At 62.0% G+C, this 19048-nt stretch overlaps 1 protein-coding gene across 5 annotated transcripts in view; it reads left to right on the forward strand.

Moving 5' to 3' along the window:
• The window catches only part of GRAMD4 (GRAM domain containing 4), a 73356-nt gene that overhangs the window by 13869 nt on the left and 40439 nt on the right, over positions 1 to 19048 (forward strand). For 4 of the 5 annotated variants that reach the window (XM_039235888.1, XM_039235881.1, XM_039235896.1 and 1 more), the window contains one exon: positions 18780 to 18990. In XM_039235888.1, the coding sequence (XP_039091819.1) occupies positions 18829 to 18990 (162 nt within the window). In that variant the 5' untranslated portion in view covers positions 18780 to 18828. Of the gene's footprint in view, positions 1 to 14698; positions 14720 to 18779; positions 18991 to 19048 lie in introns of those variants that run through there. The other variant, XM_039235905.1, reaches the window with a different exon arrangement.

Genomic DNA, 19048 nt, shown 5'->3' on the forward strand with positions numbered 1-19048 from the left:
CGAAAAAGGCAGCCATGGCCTCATCGGGCCGAGGCGGTCATTCGCGGCCGGGCTCACGTTCTCTCCGGGGTCTCCTTGCCGTTCCGATCGGGTCGGGCTGTCATGGAACCACGTCCGTTACACCTGGCGGGGCCCCGAATTCGAAGCAGGATTTCCATCCTGGGAGTCACTGACTCGCGTGCCTTCCGTCTGTGGGGACCAGCCTGTGGCCTGTCCCCTGCGCATAGAGACTGGCCCTGCTGCATCCCAAACATGCTGGTGAGAAAAAGAGCCTGTTGTGACCCATTTATAAAGTATTTCAGAATCACTCACGTGAGTATTTTGTCCTAAATTCTGCGTAATTAGGAGAGAGAAACTCTACTCTGTGATTATTTTCCCGCACCAGGATAACCTAGATGAGAAATCTCTCTGTGTAGGTTTTTTCAGAAGAAGCCGTTTTAGCAAAAAACATGAAAGGAGTTGATTTTATCTGTGTTCTTCCCTCAAAGGCTTGGAAATAGTGCGTCCCCTTAAGGACCTGCAAACCTTGTTGATGGTTATGTGATTTGCAGACCCTTTCGTTTACCAACAGTGGAAAGGTAACCTTCACGGAAGTGTTTACAGAGTCCTGTGCGTCTGGCTGGCTTCCCGCCTGCCCAGCCCCCCGCCCCCCAACCTCAGGCTGAGGCTGAAGCTGAACAGGCCCTTCTGGGTGTGACAGCCTTGGTGTGAGGTGCTGGGGTGGGTGTGGTTGGATGAGGAGGGGGGGTCTGCTGCCCTTGTCCATTTAGGGAATGCTCCTTGAGCCCCTCTCAGCAAGGGCTCACCAGAAGGCAGCTGGGGGGGAGGGGGCCTGCGTGGAGGGCCCTCTGGTGGGGAGGCAGGTGTGGGGCCGGGTTTCTGGGGTAGCATGTATGTGGGTAGAGGAGACCTGTGGGCTGAATCTTTTTCTCTTTTTGGGGCCCCAGGCTCGCAGACCTGGAGGAATCCTGGCCCTTGGGTCACATGAGCTGCCGCCAGCGGTCACGCAGGACCCTTTTGTGTGTTTACTCAGTTATTTCCGATGTAAGAGGTGCCCTCCAGCTCCCCCACAAAGCAGGAGTGGGGGCCTTGAGGGTAACCCCAAGTAACAAGGTTCTCCTTGTGGGGCATCAGCTCCCCGGGGTCCTGGTGGAGGCCTCTCTGGGCCGCCCCCACCCTGTCTGGCTACTGCTCCGTCGGCCCCACGTCGGCCCAGGGGCGTCCCTCCTCCCTGACCCTCTTCGTGTGATTGAGTCTTGAAGGACTGGTAGAAGTGGTCTGGGCAGAGCGGGGGCTGGGGAGGTGACATCTGACATTCTAGGCCAGTGCAGGTGTAGCAGCACACAGGTGTGAGGGGCAAGGTGTGCTCAGGGCGGGTGGGGCACAGGGGAGAGGCCAGAGTGGCCCGAGAGGAGCTGGGGTGAGGGGGGTGGGTGAGGGAGGAGCCTGGGGGGGGTGACAAGCCCCACGGAGGGCAGGTGTTTCCAGAAGTTTCAGGTGTGGGAACAGCCTGGGATGGTAGCTGGGGCCGCCCTGCAGGGAAGGGCAAGATCGGAGCCCCCGAGACCCTGGGGGTGTCCTGGGGCTGGGAGGGGGCCGCCGTAAGGCGAAACATCGAGGGAAGGGGGTCCCGCAGACCAGGCCCAGAAGAATGTTCCCGGCAGCTCAGAGGCACGCCCAAGCTGCTGGCATGCCCCCTGGGAAGTGAGGGGCAGAGGGGCACCAAGTGGGGAGACCCTGCCTCTGGGCTTAGTGCCTCGGGTTTCTGGAACAACCCCGGAGCTGACGTGGGGGCCACTGGCCTTCAGGACGGGCTTTTCGCGTGGTTGCCTTGGAGAGTGGTGCCTCTCCTGAGCTCGGTGTGCGGGGCTGTGAACCTGCCTTTATCGAAGGGGTTCCCCACCCTTGGGACCCTTGTCTTGTAGCCCCAGGGTAGGGGCTGGCTGTGCCCCTGACACCTGGGTAGTGGAGGTGCCGGGGTCCCCGCGTGGAGAACCTGCAAAGGAAAACAGGCTCCTCCTATCAGGCGGCTCAGCCCTTGGCCAGGGCAGGCCACTCCCTGCTTTGACCTCCCCTCCCTGTGCCCACGCCCCAGCCCAGGTTGCCCCAGCGGGTGCCCCCCAAGCCATCAGGAATCATCGAGGGTCCCCTGCACCTTTCAAGGGGCTGAGATTCGAGTGCACGGAGAACCCTCGAGCCGCACAGGCAGGTGCCTCGCCGTCCGATGGAGCCGGGGGCCGTGGTTGGTGTCCACAGCCCGCGGGCGAGCTCTCTTGTCCTTGCGTCTGGCGCTCCTTCTCCCTCTGCCCCCGAGGTGGGCCCTCCCAGGGCGCTGGAAAGGCCCGGGCGCGGTCGGGGCCTCGCAGTGGGTAGGCGTGAGCCTGCGGTCCTACAGGGATGGCCCTCCCCACCCCCGCTCTCCTTGCTCAGAGACCTAGCATAGCAGGTGGACCGACTTCGTGCGACGGCAGTTGGCGGACGCTGTGGAATGCTTGTGCGCAGGTGCAGCGCTCCACGGGGGGTCGGGGGGCGTGCGCCTGCGGGTCCCTCTCGGCAGCTTCTTCCTGAGCTGTCAGGGAGGAGGGCGCAGAGCGGGCCCCGGGCTGGGAGTTCCCCGGTTACGTGGCCCCGACCAGTGGGGCCGTCAGTGTCTGCAGATGTGAGTGCGCCTGGGATGGCCGACCCCCGGCAGCCTTTCCGGCAGGGTCAGCTGTGTCACGGCTGAGGGACTCTGACCGCCTCCTGTGTGGGTGGAGCCAGGCCTCCCGGGCCGCGGTGGGAGCTGCCGACGGCCCTTCTCTTTCCCGGTGAACCATTTCACCGGATCTTGTTTCCTTTTGGAACTTGGGGGTCAGGCCCGAACAGCAGCCTTCTCTTGTCCCCTTGAGCCTCTCCCACTGTCCCCGAGGCCTCCATGTCAGCTGCTGGCCCGGGAGGATGGGAAACCACCCTCCTGCGCGGTGCCAGCCCGTCGGTCTGGTTCAGCCAGGTCTCCACGCCTGCTCCTGGTGAGGCCTGCCCTCCCCTGGGAATCCACAGCCAGACCTTTGGACCCCTGGGCCGGGACGTGGCTCCGTCGGGATCGCGGGGCTGGAGCTGGGCGCCACGTGGGCACGGGCTGCGCGGAGCCAGGCTGTGGCGGGAGCCCCACGGCGGGCGGGACGGGGCGATGCGGTGAGCGGGGCCTCACCTGGACCTGAGGGGCGTCTCTCGCGGTCCTGGTGACGTGCCCACAGCGCCGTAGCGAGGACGGAAACAAGTGTGGCCCCTTTGCAGGTTCCCGTGGAGGGCAAGTTCGCGTGGAATGCGGGTTTTTGTCTGTCCGCTGGTCACACCGGCTGCCTCTCAGGTGCGCCAGGCAGCATGTTCGGAGTAGCTGCGCTTTTCTGGTTGATTAAGGATCAATCAACCTTTGGCAGTGGACGCTTTTTTTGGGTCAAACTTTGGTGAACATTCTAGGCAGAAGTTTGGGTGTCTTCTGCGCTGGTAAGCCGAGGCCGGGACTGTGGCCGTGGAGGCGCGGGAGGGGTCCTCTAGCTCCTCGGCTGTTGCTGCCCGAGGATTCCAGTTATGGAAGGTACCGGGCATCCTCGGGCACCCATCCTGACGAGACCCTTTAAGTGGCTTCCTCCCCAACTTCAAGAGCTGAAATGCCGGTTACTGGTCTGATTTGCTGGTGCAGGATTCTGGCTGCCCCAGGGGTCCTGGTCAGTGGGGTCTGGTCTGGCCAAGTGTTGGGAGCCCGCCTGGGGCAGGAGCCTCCGTGGTCACACGGGGACGTGGGGGGCGTGGTGCAGCTGCGGGTTCCTCCAGGGGCAGGTGTAGCTGATAAGGGGAAACAGGAGCTGCAAGTGCAGGCCCTTATCAGCTGTGCGAGGGGCCGGGGAGCACAGGGGTGAGTGGGGGAAGGTGAGTGCCACGGGTGGGGGGAGGAGGCCCGCAGTGCTGTCCCCACAGCCGCGAGGAGGCTGTGGGGGCAGGAGGGGGTCTCGGGGAGGGGCTGTCACAGAGGCAGGGTGGGGACAAAGCCTAGGGGGCCAGGGGTCGGGACGGCACGAGACCTGGGGAAAAGCCCCAGCACCGGACAAGTCGGCTTTTGGAACCCGAGTCCACAGGTGGGGGCTGGACGTTCGTGCTTGGGAGTGCCCGGGGCCCGGGTGGCAGCGCCTGGGCGTCCGTGGCCGCGTCGCTGATTCTGGAGCCTGGGGATGGCCGACGGCTTTTCAAACTTTGGACCGTTTACCTCATCGTGGCGCTTTTGGATATTGATCCCCCTCCCCCCGCGCTTCCCGTGTTCTCTCTGGAAGGAGATGGAAGCATTGCCTCAGATCAGTGTCACGGCCACGCGGGCCGGTGGTCCTGTCCCTGTCCTGTCCCGTGCGTTGGAGCTGCAGCAAATGCACTGTTGGGGTTTTAATTCCCTTTGCAGACAAGGGACCTTGGAAGGCTGTTCCCAGGTGGGTCCCTCCCCTCGGGAGTGATTTAGGGGGACCCTGGCGCTCCTGCTGCCAGTGCTGCCTTCGCCCTGGGCCTCGCGTGCAAAGCCCATCGTGCCCTTCAGGGCGCCTGGGAAGGTCCCTGTTTACAAAAGCGGTTTGTCAGAGGGTCCTGTGGGCAGAGGGGCCCGCAGTCCTGATGTCGTTTCTTCTCCAGCGACTGCTTGGAAACGGACTGTTCCGTGCTGGTGTCTCAGGAGAGCGCCCGCCGGCTCGTGGGCAGTCCCCACGGGGGTCACCCGGCCGCCGCCACTCCTCCTCGTGGGGCCTTAGGTCACTGTCGAGGGCGGCAGAAGCTGTGCCCCCACAGGCAGGATCGCGGGCTTGCGGCCTCCGCGGGCGCGCTCACGCACGGGGCGCCTTTGCCGCTCGGGTGCTGGGCCGCGGGGTGTGCAGCTGCCGGCCTGGTGCACTCAGGCCGGTGTGTCTGGTTCCCCTTCTGGTCGTGTCCTTCCCTGTCCCCGTCCCTTCTGCTTTACCTGCTTTCGAGTCCCCCGCAGTCTCGGGAAGCCTGTCCCCCAGGAAGGCGGCACCTGTGTGCTCTGGGCTCACGCCGTCCTGGTCCCAGAAAGGCTTTGATTTGCCTGCTGAGTCGCAGTCTGTGGGGGGGTCGGGGGACGAGCTGCGGGGCGCTAGAACCACACAGGCTGTGCACCCAGCCTCGGAGGCCTGGTGGGTGTGCACAAGGCAGGGGTGCGAGGCGGCGTACGCGTGCATGCTCACTCAGGTGTGCGAGCCCAGGTGTCCCAAGGCCGGGCGTGCAGGGACCTAGAGACCCCTGTGTGTGAGGACGTCAGGGGGGGCTTCCTGGAGCAGGAGGCTTCCGTGGCCCCTGAAGGGTGCCCAGCCCCCAGAGGCAGGGAGGGCGTTTGTGAGCAGATGGGGTGGGGACGTGGAGGTGTGCTCGGGGACTCCTCTAGCCTGACAGCCAAGGGGGAGGCTGAGGCGAGGGGGGGTGGAGCCGCTGGTCTGGACCTGGGTCACTGTCCCTCCCGTGCCGCACGGCTCTGCCAGGTCTCCTGACCTGTGAGGTGAGGGTGCCTTCTTGCACACGTGCTGACGCAGAGCAGCCGGCGCCCAGGCCCCGCCGCCCCCGCCTGCCAGGGTAGCCGTGGACCCATCGCCCGCGCTGCCCCGCTTCTCCGGGGTCACTGGGAAAGCTGGCGCTTCTCAGACCCTGCACTCAGAACCCCTTTTCAGCCTTAAGTCATGCGGCCCGGGAGGCCCTGCGTGCTTGCGTCGTCTGTTTCTCCTTACTGTTCCGGAGAGTGGAAGCGGGGCGCCCGCCGGCCCGGTCAGCTGGCTGTGCCACTCCTGATTTCAACTCAGGTCACGACCCCAGGGTTGTGGGATCGAACCCCACGTCAGCCTCTGAGCTGAGTGTGGAGCCTGCTTGGGATTCTCTCTCTCTCTCTCTCTCTCTCTCTCTGCCCCTCCCCCTCTGCCTCTTCCCTGCTCTCTCTCTCAAAAAAAAGTAAAACTAATAAATTTATTTGCCAAAACCTGCCAGTGTAAACCCATTACATATTTACATAAATAGCATGTTTTTTTTTTATTTTTTAAAAACTTGCCATGTCCCCCCCCCCCACTGCACAAAAATGAAATCGGGGAGGGGACACTGGCAGCTTTGTGGGCCGCACTGGGCCTGCCGTGACTGAAGCTACACATCACGTGTCCCTTTTGCCACGGTGCCTCTCCGTGGGCCGCCCGAGAACAAGTGTAGAAAAGCAAATGTCGCCTCGGTTTTGACCTTGTGGGGTCCCCCCCAAAGGGGTTCCTGAGCCACACTCTGGGAACTGCTTGTCCGGCTTTGGGAGGGATCTCCCTGAAGTGGTGAATGAGGTTCTTGTTCCCGGTTTTTTCTGTTTTATTTCAAGTCCTTCCTCTATTTAAAACATTTAATTTTAAAATGTCCTTTGCTGTGAAATAGTCAACATTTCAGGATTCAAAAGGGGTTGAAGCTTAGGCTGAGTCTCCAGTGCTTCCCCCGCCTCCCCTCCCCCTTCCTCCCCTTTCTCCTGCTTCCCCGTCCCCTTTTCCCCTCTTCCCTCCTACGGTTCCCGCCCCTCCCGCTCAGTGCTGGATGGCTGATGGCTTGCAGACACTGGCAGATAGCGGGCTGGGAGGTCTCCCCTGGCATTTGGAGGGTCTGCCTCCTAGTTCAGTCTGTGGGGCTCCCTGGTGTGGCTGTGCCCCCAGGGGTGGACGTGAGGGTGCACCCCGCCTCCGTTCGCGGTCACAGAAACAACGTGGCAATGAAATGACCTTGCNCCCCGTCCCCTTTTCCCCTCTTCCCTCCTACGGTTCCCCCCCCTCCCCTTCAGTGCTGGATGGCTGATGGCTTGCAGACACTGGCAGATAGCGGGCTGGGAGGTCTCCCCTGGCATTTGGAGGGTCTGCCTCCTAGTTCAGTCTGTGGGGCTCCCTGGTGTGGCTGTGCCCCCAGGGGTGGACGTGAGGGTGCACCCCGCCTCCGTTCGCGGTCACAGAAACAACGTGGCAATGAAATGACCTTGCCTGTACATCATCTTGCTGTATGAGAAGGAGGCGCTGCTGGAGATGAAACTGTAACAACAGTGGATGTTGCAGGATCGCCCTGCCGCCCCTGCCGAGTGGGGGCCCTGCTTCCCGGTTCCCACGCCCGCCGCCGCCTGTCCGCTGGCCCGATGGGAAGGACGGTTGCTCAGGGTTGCTCTCGGCCCTTTAACTTGTGCTTCTCCATTTACGAGGGGAGATTAATCCTCTTTCTGTAGGTCGGAGGGCTGTTTGTTTGCCTTTTCTGGGAGCCCTGTGCATCTGTGGCCATTTTCCTGCTGGGCTGTTTATCAGTGGTAGACAGATTAACCCTTTGTGGTATGTGTTGTAAATATTTTCTCCTAGATTATCGTTTGCTCGACTACTTAGGTTTTGCCTTGCAGAAGTTTTTAACGTAATCCGTGTCCTTCCGGTGCTTCACATCTTGCCTGGAAAGGCCGCGTCCAGCCCTGAGGTCCGGGCCCCCCGCCCCCCGCCCCCCGCCTCTGCACGATGCCATCCTTGTTTTACGTGCACGTCTTTGGTCCACCCGAGTGTGTTTGGGGAGGCGTGAGGTGTGGCTCCAACGCTGTCTCCTTCCACACAGCCGCCCAGGTATCCCGACGTCCTTCGTTGGACAGCGCGTCCCCCCCCCCCCCACCGCCCAGTGTCAAATGCCACTTGGATCCCACTGGGGGCTGGGTTTGTTCTACGGCCCTGCTGTTCCGACACGCACCATCCCCACCTTGACCTTGCAGAACGGCTGTAGCTCTAGCACATTCCGTTATGTGGTGGGGCTGGTCACCCTCATCCCTCCTGCCTTCCAGAATTTTCCGGGCTGTTCGTCTTATTTTTCCTTATGAACCTTAGACTTAGCTCATTTTGCTTCCTCTAAAATCTTTTTCTAATTTTTTTTTTAGGGGAATCACATTATGTTTATAGGTTATTTTAGAGAGTTTTGCTCACGCTGTCTCTCCCTGTATACTTATATATAACCATAATGGAGTGTATACAAGTGTAATATGCCACGTACAAGTGTGATAAAACACGTATAATATAAAACATACCCTTTTAACAATTTCTGAGCCACAGTTTGGTGGCATTAAGTACATTCACACTGTTGTGTGACCAACACTGTGCAGAACTTTTTCATCTTCCCCGACTAAAGCCCTGTCCCCTCTCCATCCCCCGTCCTCTGCCCTGGGGGCCCCTGCCTACTTTCTGTACCCGTGGATGTGCCTCTTAGGGAAGCGGAATCCTGCCGAATTTGTTCTTTTGTGGTGGCTTCTCTCACTGAGCACGGCGTCCTCATGGTTCACCCGGGTTGTGGCCCATGTCAGCGCCCCACCGTATGTATGAGGGACACTGCGCTGTGCGTGCACCTCAAGCAGTGTCTCTCCACCTGCTCGGATCACTCTGAGCCCCGGGGTGGGCACTTCCGGTCCCTGGAAGCAAGACCGCTGGGTCCTGTGATCATCCGTGTTTGTCTGCTGAGGACCTGCTGCTGTTTTCTGTGGCCTCCAAGTGTGGTTTGCACTCGCTGGTCTCGGTGTTTTCTTGGGAATCTGGTGAAGGGACAGCTCTGGGCACGACTGCCCTGGTCCCCCAGGCAGGTCTGTGAGCCATTGCCCTGTACCCCAGGGGGCCTCCATCTTCCCCTGTCACGGCTGAGAGTTCCTTCCTGCTGTGTCCTCCTCCCTGTAGAAGGCGGACGTCTCAGTCACAGCCACTGATGCTCATGAAGTCCGTAGTGCGGGCCTGGCCCAGAGACAGGCATGCAGGAGCCCGGGGTCCAGCTTCCCAGAGACCACATGTAGGGTTGGATGGGGAGGGATGCGGGAAGGGGTCAAGCCCGCGGGCCCAGTGCGGTGTGCTTCTCCGTGTGGCTGCTGCAGGCGGTGGGGACTCCAGGGCCCTCCCTGTGCCATGAGTCCCCTCACACCAGGCTGCCCTCCCCCTCCCTGGGACGGTCCCTGTCCAGCCTCACGTGCTCCCTGTCTGTGCTCCCTTTCCCTGGGGTGCTTTCCTCTGCAGCTCAGAGTGGCTGTCCCTGGCCCGTGACTCCCTGTGCCCCGCTAACCGGCTCCTCCGTTCCAGGTCAGGAAGTTCCTGTGCAGTGGGCACGCCACCTCTCGTCCCCGCACCAACCGCTTCTGGTGCGTAGTAGGTGCTCATTAAACATCTGCCGGCCGCCCACTTGCTGCCGTCGCTCTGAGCATGTGGCGTGTGACTGCCTCGCGGTACAGCTGCACGGTTAACGTGTGCAGCCAGGACTCAGGCCGCGTGGCGGACCTGATGTGCGGTTGTGTCCTTGGCCTGCGGAGCCCCACTGCCACCTGGCCAGTGGGGAGGTTTGGAGATCCAGCTGTCTGTCCGTGAGCCACACGGCGCTTGTCAGTTACCTGGGCGCCCGGCGCAAAGACGACTGCAGTTTCGAGTGTTTCATGTTTTCTTTAGTGTGTTTTTCTTTGGCGCTGGGCGTGAGCTTGGTGGCAGAGGCACCCGCGCTTGCCAGCACATCTGCATCAGGCCTGCCCGGGGCGGGGCTGCGAGCCTTTCTAGGCCTGCTGAGCAGGAAATATGGGTTCTACCTTCTGGCTGCCTGTTGTTAGACATGGAAAACCTTTAGGGGCTTGACACCTTCAGTAGGGTCTGTAAACATCCTGGGGCCTGGTCTTCAGGGGAGCGGCCCGGGGAGGCGGTGGCGAGCCTGGCAGAGATGAAACCGGAAAAACAAAGTTGCCTCTGGGCAGGTGCCGTTTTCGCCTAAGAGGCTGTTTACCTTGGGGCTGCTCTTTAAACTGCAGGTCACCCGCCCTTCCCTGGGAAGCAGGTGACACACACCAGGTGATGTCCAGGTGACAGCCCTGTTAGGTCTCGTGTTCTGGAGCCAAATGCTCTGGGGAGGGGCCGGTGGGGGAGGGTGGCTGGAGAGGCTTTGTGTGGGGAGGGCACAGTGCAGTCAGAAGCCTGGCCTGGGACGGTCCAGGCAGGAGGCAGGGCCCGGGACCGGCTCCTGGGTTTTTCACTGTGTTCTTTGTCACTGCTGAGCAAGGGGTACTGCCCTGACCCGAGGGGGGGCCTTGCGGGATGGTCACCGCCTTCCACAGTGGCCGTTCCCAGCTGGCTGTCCTTCCGGCCAGCCCCTCTGCCTCAGCAGGGATACGGGGGTGTGGGGAGAAGCCCCCGGCACACGGCCCCGGTGCTCAGAGTCCTGTTGGTTTCCCTCGCCAAGATCCTTCTAGATCTTGTCCAGCGAGTACCCAGGCTGCCCCAGGATCGCCATGGAGGGCACCTGGCCCCTCACCTCTTTCCTCAAGAAGACTGGATGGTGGCGAGGACACAACCCAGTGTGTGATGTTTAGTGCTTAGCGAGGGCCCAGGCTCCCCGCTGCTGGGCCAGTAAGTCTTGTGACCTTTTTCAGAGCTCCTGTCCTGCCCGGCACTTGTCGCCGTAGCACAAGGGACACTAGAGCATGGCCCGTGGCCAAACCTGGCCCACTGGCCCGCAGCCACACCCATCTCCTGTCTCCAGCGGAGTTGAGAAGTTCCGGCAGTGTGGCCCACCACGCCCCAGGCATTTCCTACCTGTCCCCTTAAGGAACAGGTCTGCCTGCTCTGCGTGTTCCGTTGCAGTATTTTAATGGTGAAATGCATTTGGAGAACAGCCCGTTTGCAAACAGCTGCCAGCCATGCCCCTTTCTGCTTTCAGGAACTTGGGCCGGGGCCACAGCAGGAAGTTGTGGCTGGTGCCGGGAATCTGGAAGGTGGCTCCTACCGGCAGCCTCACGGGCTGGGTCTTCCCAGGTCCTGGTTACTAAAGGCAATGGAGAGAATTGAAATAAATCTATGTGTGTGTTTAGTAGCTTATTCTGTTTGTTTATGTGACATGCAGGGTTTTGCCTACCTGCTCCTAAACTTTAGGTGTTTGTGCTAGCTTTGTTTTGTTTAAATAAACATCTGTGTGGCCACTCCACCAGGCTCCCCACTCAGTCTCCTAGGCAGAGGGGCCTGTGAACTGTCCTACAGTAAGGGACGCATTAATAGAGGCATGTACCAGGGAGGGCTGGCTGGCTGGGCCCATCTGGGGTTAGGGTGAGCACAGGCTCTCGAGTCCAGTAAGGTTGCCTTCTGTTTCTGATGTGCCACTCCTCTCTCATCCTGTTTCCTCGAGCCTCAGTTTCCCCTTCTGTCAGTTGGTTTGACAATAGTTCTTTCATGTCAGCATTGTGACCAGGACATAGGACACCCGGGTTATGGGAGCTTGTCACTATTGCCTGAGATTGGGGCCCTGCACAGATTTTGGGGTGCACAGGTGGCTGGGGGGGCTCGTCCTCCCCGGCGTCAGGGCCCCGTGACCATTCCACAGCTGGTGTTCTGAGCCCTTGCCTGGGGCTGTCCAGGTCCTGTGCTGTGTGCACGTGGGCTGAGGCTCAAGTGCCTGGAGGTGGGTCCCCGGATGGGCCTGGCTCACACCCGTGTCACTGCTACTCCCTCTTCCTGACAGTCTAAAGCCCAGGGAGGGCGGGGCTTGACCTGAGGGGCCTGCCTCTGCACAGCTCACTCCTGATCCTCGGGGCTGGTCCCCAGCGGGGGTCAGAGGGCGCCGGAGCGACTCTCACCAGCTCACGGGCACCCTTACGTTTGCCACCTTGGCGGGGACCTGGTGTAAACTCACAGTTAACATAAATTATATTGAAGGCAAAGATATTCAGTGCTTTAAATCCCTTCTTTCTGAATTACATCACTACTTAAAAACTGTTTATTTGGGGGGGAGGGGCAGAGAGCAAAGGAGAGAGAGAATCTCAGGCAGGCTCCGTGCTGACGCAGCGCAGAGCCCGACGCGGGGCTGGATCTCAGGAACCGTGAGACCGTGACCTGAGCTGAGATCAAGAGTCGCTCAACCAACTGAGCTGCCCGGGCGCCCCTATGTCACTGCTGTCATTAGCAGGTATGACCCCAGGGTGGTGTGTGTCCGTCGTGTCCGGTGGCCGCGTCTGCCCCCGCCGTGCACTCAGGCCTGCGCATCACTTTGGTGGCTTGAAAATGGCCATGACGGGAGCGGCCACCCACAGAAACAGGCACCTGCTACGAGTCTGGGCTTAGAAGCAATGGAGAAAACACGAGGGTCAGTGAGTTAACGGGTGTAGCCGCCCACCGGGAACGGCACAGAGCAGTCGAGGAAATCTTCCGCTACCAGATGACTCCCTCCCTTCAGCAGGGAGCACCCCTGTCCCATCCTAGATGGATAGGAAGGCTCTGAGGTGCCGTCCGTCTGCGCCTGTCTCGTTAACGCAAACGAATCGCAGCCCTGTGGGGGCCGTACTTGTCTGCCAGTGTCGTCATGCTGAGGACGGGGTTCAGGAAGGATCTGAGAGCATCGAGCACCACCGGCCACGCGGGCTTGCCAGCGAGAGTGCTGCACGTTTTGCTGTTGGTCGTGAGCGTGAGCTGCGCAGCTTCACATCCGTGCACTTTGTCGTGGTCGCCTGACCTTTGTCTCCACACACGGGTCGCCGGGACCACACCCTGTGCAGTCACGTGCCACCGAGGCAGTGAGCATGAGCCCAGGTCACTGAGAAGAGGGTGGCAGCGCCCCGAGGGCCCTCCCAGCTCTCCCGCCATCCTGCGCGCCCCGGGGGCTGTCGCCAGGGTCGCTGAGCAGCAGGACGTGTGCCTGTGTCAGGTGTCTGCTGGCTCGTTGCACACGGTGGTTTCGGCCTGACCCGAAGATGCCTGCCAAGGGACAACGTTCGGGTCCCCCCCACCCCCCCACCTCGTAGGAGCTCCCAGGCTGTTGGAGTGGACCCCCGGCGGTAAGGTTTCCGTGGGGGTTCACAGTTTACGGCTGTGAGCTTGGCAGCGCCTTGGCTGGGCTCCTAGGCAGAGCCGGCGGGCGGCCCCGTGCTCTGCGGGCTCTGCTGGCCCTGTGGGAGGACCGGCATCCGCAGCCGATGGAGGGGGTGGGGGGCCCAGAGCCGGCGAAGGGCCCTGGTTTCCTGGCGCTCAGAGCCCCGCCTGCGCGGCCCCGCCTTTGCACATCATTCCTTCATTTGCTGGACGAGCATGTGTGGCCCTGGCACGTGGCAGCCCTGCTGAGGCCAACCCCGTGTCTGCTGCCAGAGTGTCACCTGGGGCCTGTGGGCTGACAGCACGCGGCCGGGGACACAGGTCCCACACCAGGGAGCTGCCCGGGAGCTCCAGCACCCCAAACCAGCTGGGGTGATGGGAGACACCCCAGAACCAGGAGTGCGGGGCCCCGCAGCACGGGCAATGGGGCAGCCAGAGGCCCCCCGAGGGCTGGGCGGCCGTGGGCAGGATGCCACAGGCTCTGGTTTCCTGCCACGTGGGGGGTAGGGCGGGGCTCAGCTGGGGAGGGGGCAGGGTTGGGGCGCAGAGGCCCACGAGTGTGCGGCCCAGTTGGGAGGAGGGGGGCCATGCTGGCTGCAGGTGGCCATGGGGTGATCCCTCGGTTGAGGGCTCCTTCCAGGCTGTGGCTCAGGCGGCTGGTGGACATGGACACCGGCCAGTAGGAGGCGGCTCCGTGCTGAGCAGGGCAGAACTGAGCTACCGGTGGGATGTCCCGCCTGCGGCCGATAAGCCAGAGCAGAGCTTCCCGGGAGGCCAGCAGGTGCCAGGTTGGGAGCAGGACACGGGGGATCGGCACCAGGAGCATCTGGGGCTCTGCTGACTGTGCCCAGCGGGCGGGACTGAGGTGTCAATGTGGGGTGAGGGATGTGGCTCCCAGGCAGGCCTTGAGTTCAGGGAAACCCGTGGGTCAGGAGGTGTGAGCCCGCATCCTGAGCCTGGCATGGGGCTGGGGACATGGTCAGTGGTCCTGTGTGCCTTGTGGGTGGGTCGCAGGCATCAGACTCCTCCCAGGAGCGCCCAGCACAGGGCCCCACAGAGCCGGGCAGGAGTTGTGTGGGTGCTGGGGCTCGGGGCACAAGGCCTTCGGGGTGCCGATTAGGGCCCACCTGAATCCGCACCTCCTCCCTGCCCTCCTGTTCCCCCTGCAAAGCCTGGGGACCCACGGCGGCCACCCCAGGCCACTCCCCCCGCGGAGTCTGGGGCTGTCCTCCCAGAGGAGTGAGACGTGGCAGAGGGCCAGGCGGTCCCCGGGACTGGCTTGTGGGGAGTGGGGGAGGCGCCCAGTTCTCAACATCTGTGACTCCCCGGGAATAAGGCTGAGGATGGGCCTGCCTCCTGTGGGAAAGTGGACCCTGTTTATCCCCAGATCAGTAGGGGGGCCACCGGATAACCCAGGGGGCAACGCCAGGCCGGGCGGGTGTTCACCGTGTTTCGAGGCAGGATGGCGAGGCCTCGGCAAGCGCCGGAGACCAGGAACCACCTTTTAAAAAGTCTTGGCCGGGAAGGGAAATCAAGTCCTTTGTGGTTTCCAAGTCCAGCTTCCCCAGACACTGGCGCCTTTGTGTGTCCAGAAGCCATTCAGCGGGTTTCCAGAGCAGTGTGCTTTGTGTCCCGGGGCCGGCACTGCCGGATTCGGTCCCACGAGAGGGCACGGAGCACGGTGGGTGCTGCCTCGAGCTGGGCAAGCCCTGCCACCCTGCGCCGCAGCGCCAGCTGCCCCGAGCTTGCGCCCGGGGAGGACGGTCCCGGGGTCTGTGCAGGGCGCCCTGGCTCTGAGCGGGGAGGTGGAGTAGCTCCAGCCAGGGGCCCTTCCCCGGCGCGCCTGCTTCCGCACGGAGGTACACGGAGGGTGCTCCCCCTGAGGGCTGCGGGGCGGGGCCAGCAGATCCCGCTGGGCACCCAGTCCACTGGGGTGGGGGCAGGGCTTACAGGCGCTGCCCTGAGCTGCCTGGGGTGGGCCTGTGGGGGCTTGCCGGAGGCCGGCTCTGGGGAGGTAGGGCTGGGGAGTGGGAGCCGGTGGGATGAAGGGAGGGCTGACTGGGGGGCTGGGGACACATGGCAGCGGGCACCCGGAACACGGGGTACAGGCAGGACGCCTCGAGAGTAGACCCGGTCGACGCCGGCTCTGGGTGGAAAGCTTCCCTCTGGGTCACATTCGGTGTCTGAGATCCGGCCTTCTCTCTGTCTGTGACAATGGTCCTTATTGGTTTTCTGTCTACATCTGAATGTTGGGGGGCGTACCGGGCTGGACGGTGTGTCCTCCCCAAATTCAAGTCCACCCGGAATGTGTGAACATGACCTCACGTGGAACGGAGATTTTGCAGGTGTAACTGAGATGTGGTCAGGCGTCCTGGGCCGGGCGGGCTAGCTCTGGGCTGGCTCAGGGATGCAACGTAGTGGGCTCCCCTTGCCGAAGGGGCCGCCTCCGCTGGGGCGGCCTGGGGTCACGGTGTGTGGTCCTGATGTGACAGCAGCCTGGAGGCTTCATCGTTCGAGGGGCCCAAGGACTCTGGGGGAGCAGGGTGACGGGGACAGAGTGGGCCTCTGGGAGCCCGGCTCTGGGGTGGGCTGCGTGTGTGGACCCCCGGCTGCAGGCTGACGCGAGGAGCGGCAGGAGGAGCCCAGGGCTGGGCCGAGCTGGCGGCGGGCGGGACGTGCCCCTGGCTAGCCGGGCGCGTGGGGCTGGGGCCGAGGCGTGCGTTGTGTTCCGATGGTGCCGGGCTGGACACTTGGCGCTTTGTCCCGTGTTCTTGTGTCCCCACCTCATTAGCTTGCAGGGGCTGAAGTGGGACGGGAGGTGGCCCCAGCATCAGGGCAGCAAGGCCCCACCCAACCAGAGCCGTGCAGGGGGGCAGGGCTTGGCTGGCGGGCGCAGGCTGACCGCTTCCCTCCGGGCAGAGGTCAGCCAGGTGTCCCTGCGCCCTGTTCTCGAGCCCCCGTACCCTGCTCTCCTCGGCACGCAGCGTCCGAGGAGCCCGTCGGGCCTCTTTGAAGATGGAAGGGAGTAGGTTTTCCGTTGCTGCATTTCCCATACCCAGTTTTTTTTTTTTTTTAATTTCTATCTGTTTAAAGAACAGGAGCACCTGGGCGGCTCCGTCGGTTAAGCGTCAACTCTTGACTTCAGCTCAGGTAATGTTCTTGCGTTCATGAGTTTGAGCCACTGAGGGCGCTGTGCCTGCGGGGGGTTCTCCCTCTGTCCCTCTCTCTGCCCTTCCCCCGCTGGCGCACTCTCTCTCTCTCAAAATTAATGAACGTAAAGCAATAGGGAAGCATCCTGGGATGTCTTGGGAGAGAGGTTTTACAAACCACCGAGGGGCCCATAAACCTACTGCAGGGTCCCATGTTACCTTTGGTCATTTTAGACACCCGTTTGCCTTAACAGGGACCGGGTGGCAGTAATAATTGCCTTTGTAACTCGGGGACGGCGTCCTGGGGGAGCCCCACGTGCTGTTCCGGGACTCCGGCCCTGCCCATCTGGGGAGCGGGTGGGTGACTGGCAGCACTGCTGGCTCACAACTCGCTGCGAGGGCCGGACTCTGCCCACGTGCGGCTTTGCTCTCAAGACTGACTGCGGTTCCGGGCGCATCTGTGAGCACGGTCCCTGCCACCCTCTGCTGTGTGCACTGGCTTTGGTTTCCTTCTTAGTGAAGTTGGAGGTCTTTGCTCGAGATTTCCTCTTGCTGTGAATTCCTCTGCCCGCGGAATTGGCCCGTCTGTGCGCCCGGTTCCTGGAACTTAGGCCCGTTTATTGAAGCGGACTTAGGACAAAGACAGTAATCCTTCAATGCCCCACATTTGCTACGTGTATCTCTTGTTTCACTGCATTTTTATTTTAATTTTTTAATGTTTTATTTAAATAAGTTTTGAGAGAGAGAGAGAGAGACAGAGTGTGAGCAGGGGAGGGACAGGGAAAGAGGGAGACACAGAATCCAAAGCAGCTCCGGGCGCCCAGCTGTCAGCACAGAGCCCGACGCGGGGCTTGAACCCATGAACCGCGAGATCATCACCTGAGCCAAAGTCGGACGCTTAACTGACTGAGCCCCCCAGGCGCCCCCTCGCCGTATTGGTTTTAGCAAGTGGAAATTTACTTTTGTCTAGTTGACTGTTAGACCCTTTCGCTCTGTGATTATTTTTGTCATACTTGCACAGACTGTTACTCCCGCTCTAGGGTTGGTCAGCAGGAAGTTCTCTTTTCTTTAGGGGTGTGTGTGTGTGTGCGCGCATGCGCATGTTTAGTTTACTTACCCGTCTCGTTGATCTGGAGCTCACGGCAGCTGGTTGTCCAGGTGGCCGGCCCTGCCCCCCCACACTCGAGCAGCGCTGCCCTCCTGTGGCCCCCCCATCACCCTTTCTGGGCTCCCCTGGGTCCCGAGGGGCACTGGACATTTGTATGTATGTCCTGTGGCTTTTGCTCCTAGGGCCACAGGGGCCACCTTGTGTCCCAGGCAAGCTGGAAGGAGCCCCTGCAGCCCCTCCCCCACACGCCTGGTTCTCGGGGACCAGAGTGAGGTCGGGTCCGTTCTGGCTGGAGTCCTGCTGCCCACTGTGGGCATCCCCAGCTCAGGGCAGGAAGGCTTGCCAAGGGGGCAGAGGGCCCCTGGAGGTGGGGGGCTGTGATCGAAGGGCCCTCTGAGAGCCTTGTGCCTGCACCGTCCCAGATGGTCCCAAACAGGAAGTGCCTCTCCGTGCGTTTGTGGTTCTCCGTGAGATTTCCCAACTGGGACAGCCAGAGCCGAGGGCCGGATCCCATCCTACTCAGCCCCCTCCCTGGGGCTGGCCGCAGGCTCCCCGGGTGCGTCATCTGGAGCTTCCGGAACACTCTGGTCTTACTGGTATTATTCCCGTTTCGAAGGCAGGAGCCAGGGCCCAGAAAGGTGGTAAGTGGCAGAGCGGGCTTCGAGTGCGGTTGTGCCCAGGCCCCCGCCCTCCGGCAGGCACCAGGAGCTGTGTGACCTGGGCTTGGGGTGAGGTTTGCGGCCTCTGCTTCGGAGCGAGGGTGGCTAGACATGCAGATGAGCCTGGGGGTCCTGGGGGGGCGCCTTGCCTTCCCTGGCCACGGCTCAGAGACACGGGGTGCCCCACGACACGTCCGTTCCCAGGCGAGCACACGTGTCTGGACTTACGCGTGTCCTCGCCTTGGTGTGGCCGTCCTTCCCGGCTGGAGGGGCCCGGGAGGCAGGAGGGCGAGCACGGGGCTCCCGACCAGCCCGCGTGTGGGAAGACCTCTCTGAGCAGGACCTCAGCTGTCTCTGCCCAGGCAAGCGGGAAGGCGCTCTAGGCAGACAGAGCAACCTGGGCGGTGTCCCTGGGCATGGGGACCAGGCCCAGTTGGGGGACACAATGCTGGGGCTCTACTGGGTTCCGAAGAGAGCCACTGACACGCCCTAATGCCGAGCATTCTCATTGTTTTCGGGTGTTTGCTCTTGCCTGGGCAGCGTACTGACCACAGCATTGACTGAGTCCTTGATGGCTGGGCAGTTCTGAGGGCTGACGAGCGGTCAGCCCTCCTCCCCTTTTCTTTGAAGCATTCCTGGCCGCGCGCGTTCCCCAGGGTCTCTGGCCTCCCCGTGCACCAGGCTGGCCATCTTTATGGTGGGGAGGTCCTGCTGAGAAACTGCTCTGTCTTGTGGGGTGCGGGGGGGAGCGACTTTGGTTGGGGGCAGTGGCAGGAGCTTGGCCAGCTGAGCGGGGGTGATGGGGGGGCCCAGGCTGGTGGGTGCGAGGTGGGAGCCAGTGGGTCCCGGGTTTTCCTTGGAAAGTCAGGCCGACCACTCCCTGAGGGCAGGGCTTGGCCACAGGACCGAGGTGTTTGCAGAACCGTGTGTTGAGGCTGGTGGGTGTGCCACGCTGGCAGGTGGCCGGCAGGTGAGTGACCCAGCCTCCCCCCTTCTCTTGCAGGGACCCCGACCGTCATGTTAAGGTAAAGCAGAGAGGCTCAGTGCTGAACATGCTAAGGAGGCTGGACAAAATCAGGTTCAGAGGTCATAAGAGAGATGACTTCCTCGACCTAGCAGAGTCTCCGAATGCCTCGGACACCGAATGTGGAGATGAAGTGCCCCTGAGAATACCTCGGACCTCGCCCCGGGACAGCGAGGAGCTGAGGGACCCTGTGAGTATGCTGTGCGGGCCTCCTGGCAGCAGGCATGTCCTGTGTCCCGCAGTGTGGG

The sequence above is a fragment of the Hyaena hyaena genome, unplaced genomic scaffold (assembly GCF_003009895.1).
Source record: "Hyaena hyaena isolate Hyena2069 unplaced genomic scaffold, ASM300989v1 scaffold_4, whole genome shotgun sequence".
In the NCBI taxonomy this organism is placed as follows: Eukaryota; Metazoa; Chordata; class Mammalia; order Carnivora; family Hyaenidae; genus Hyaena; species Hyaena hyaena.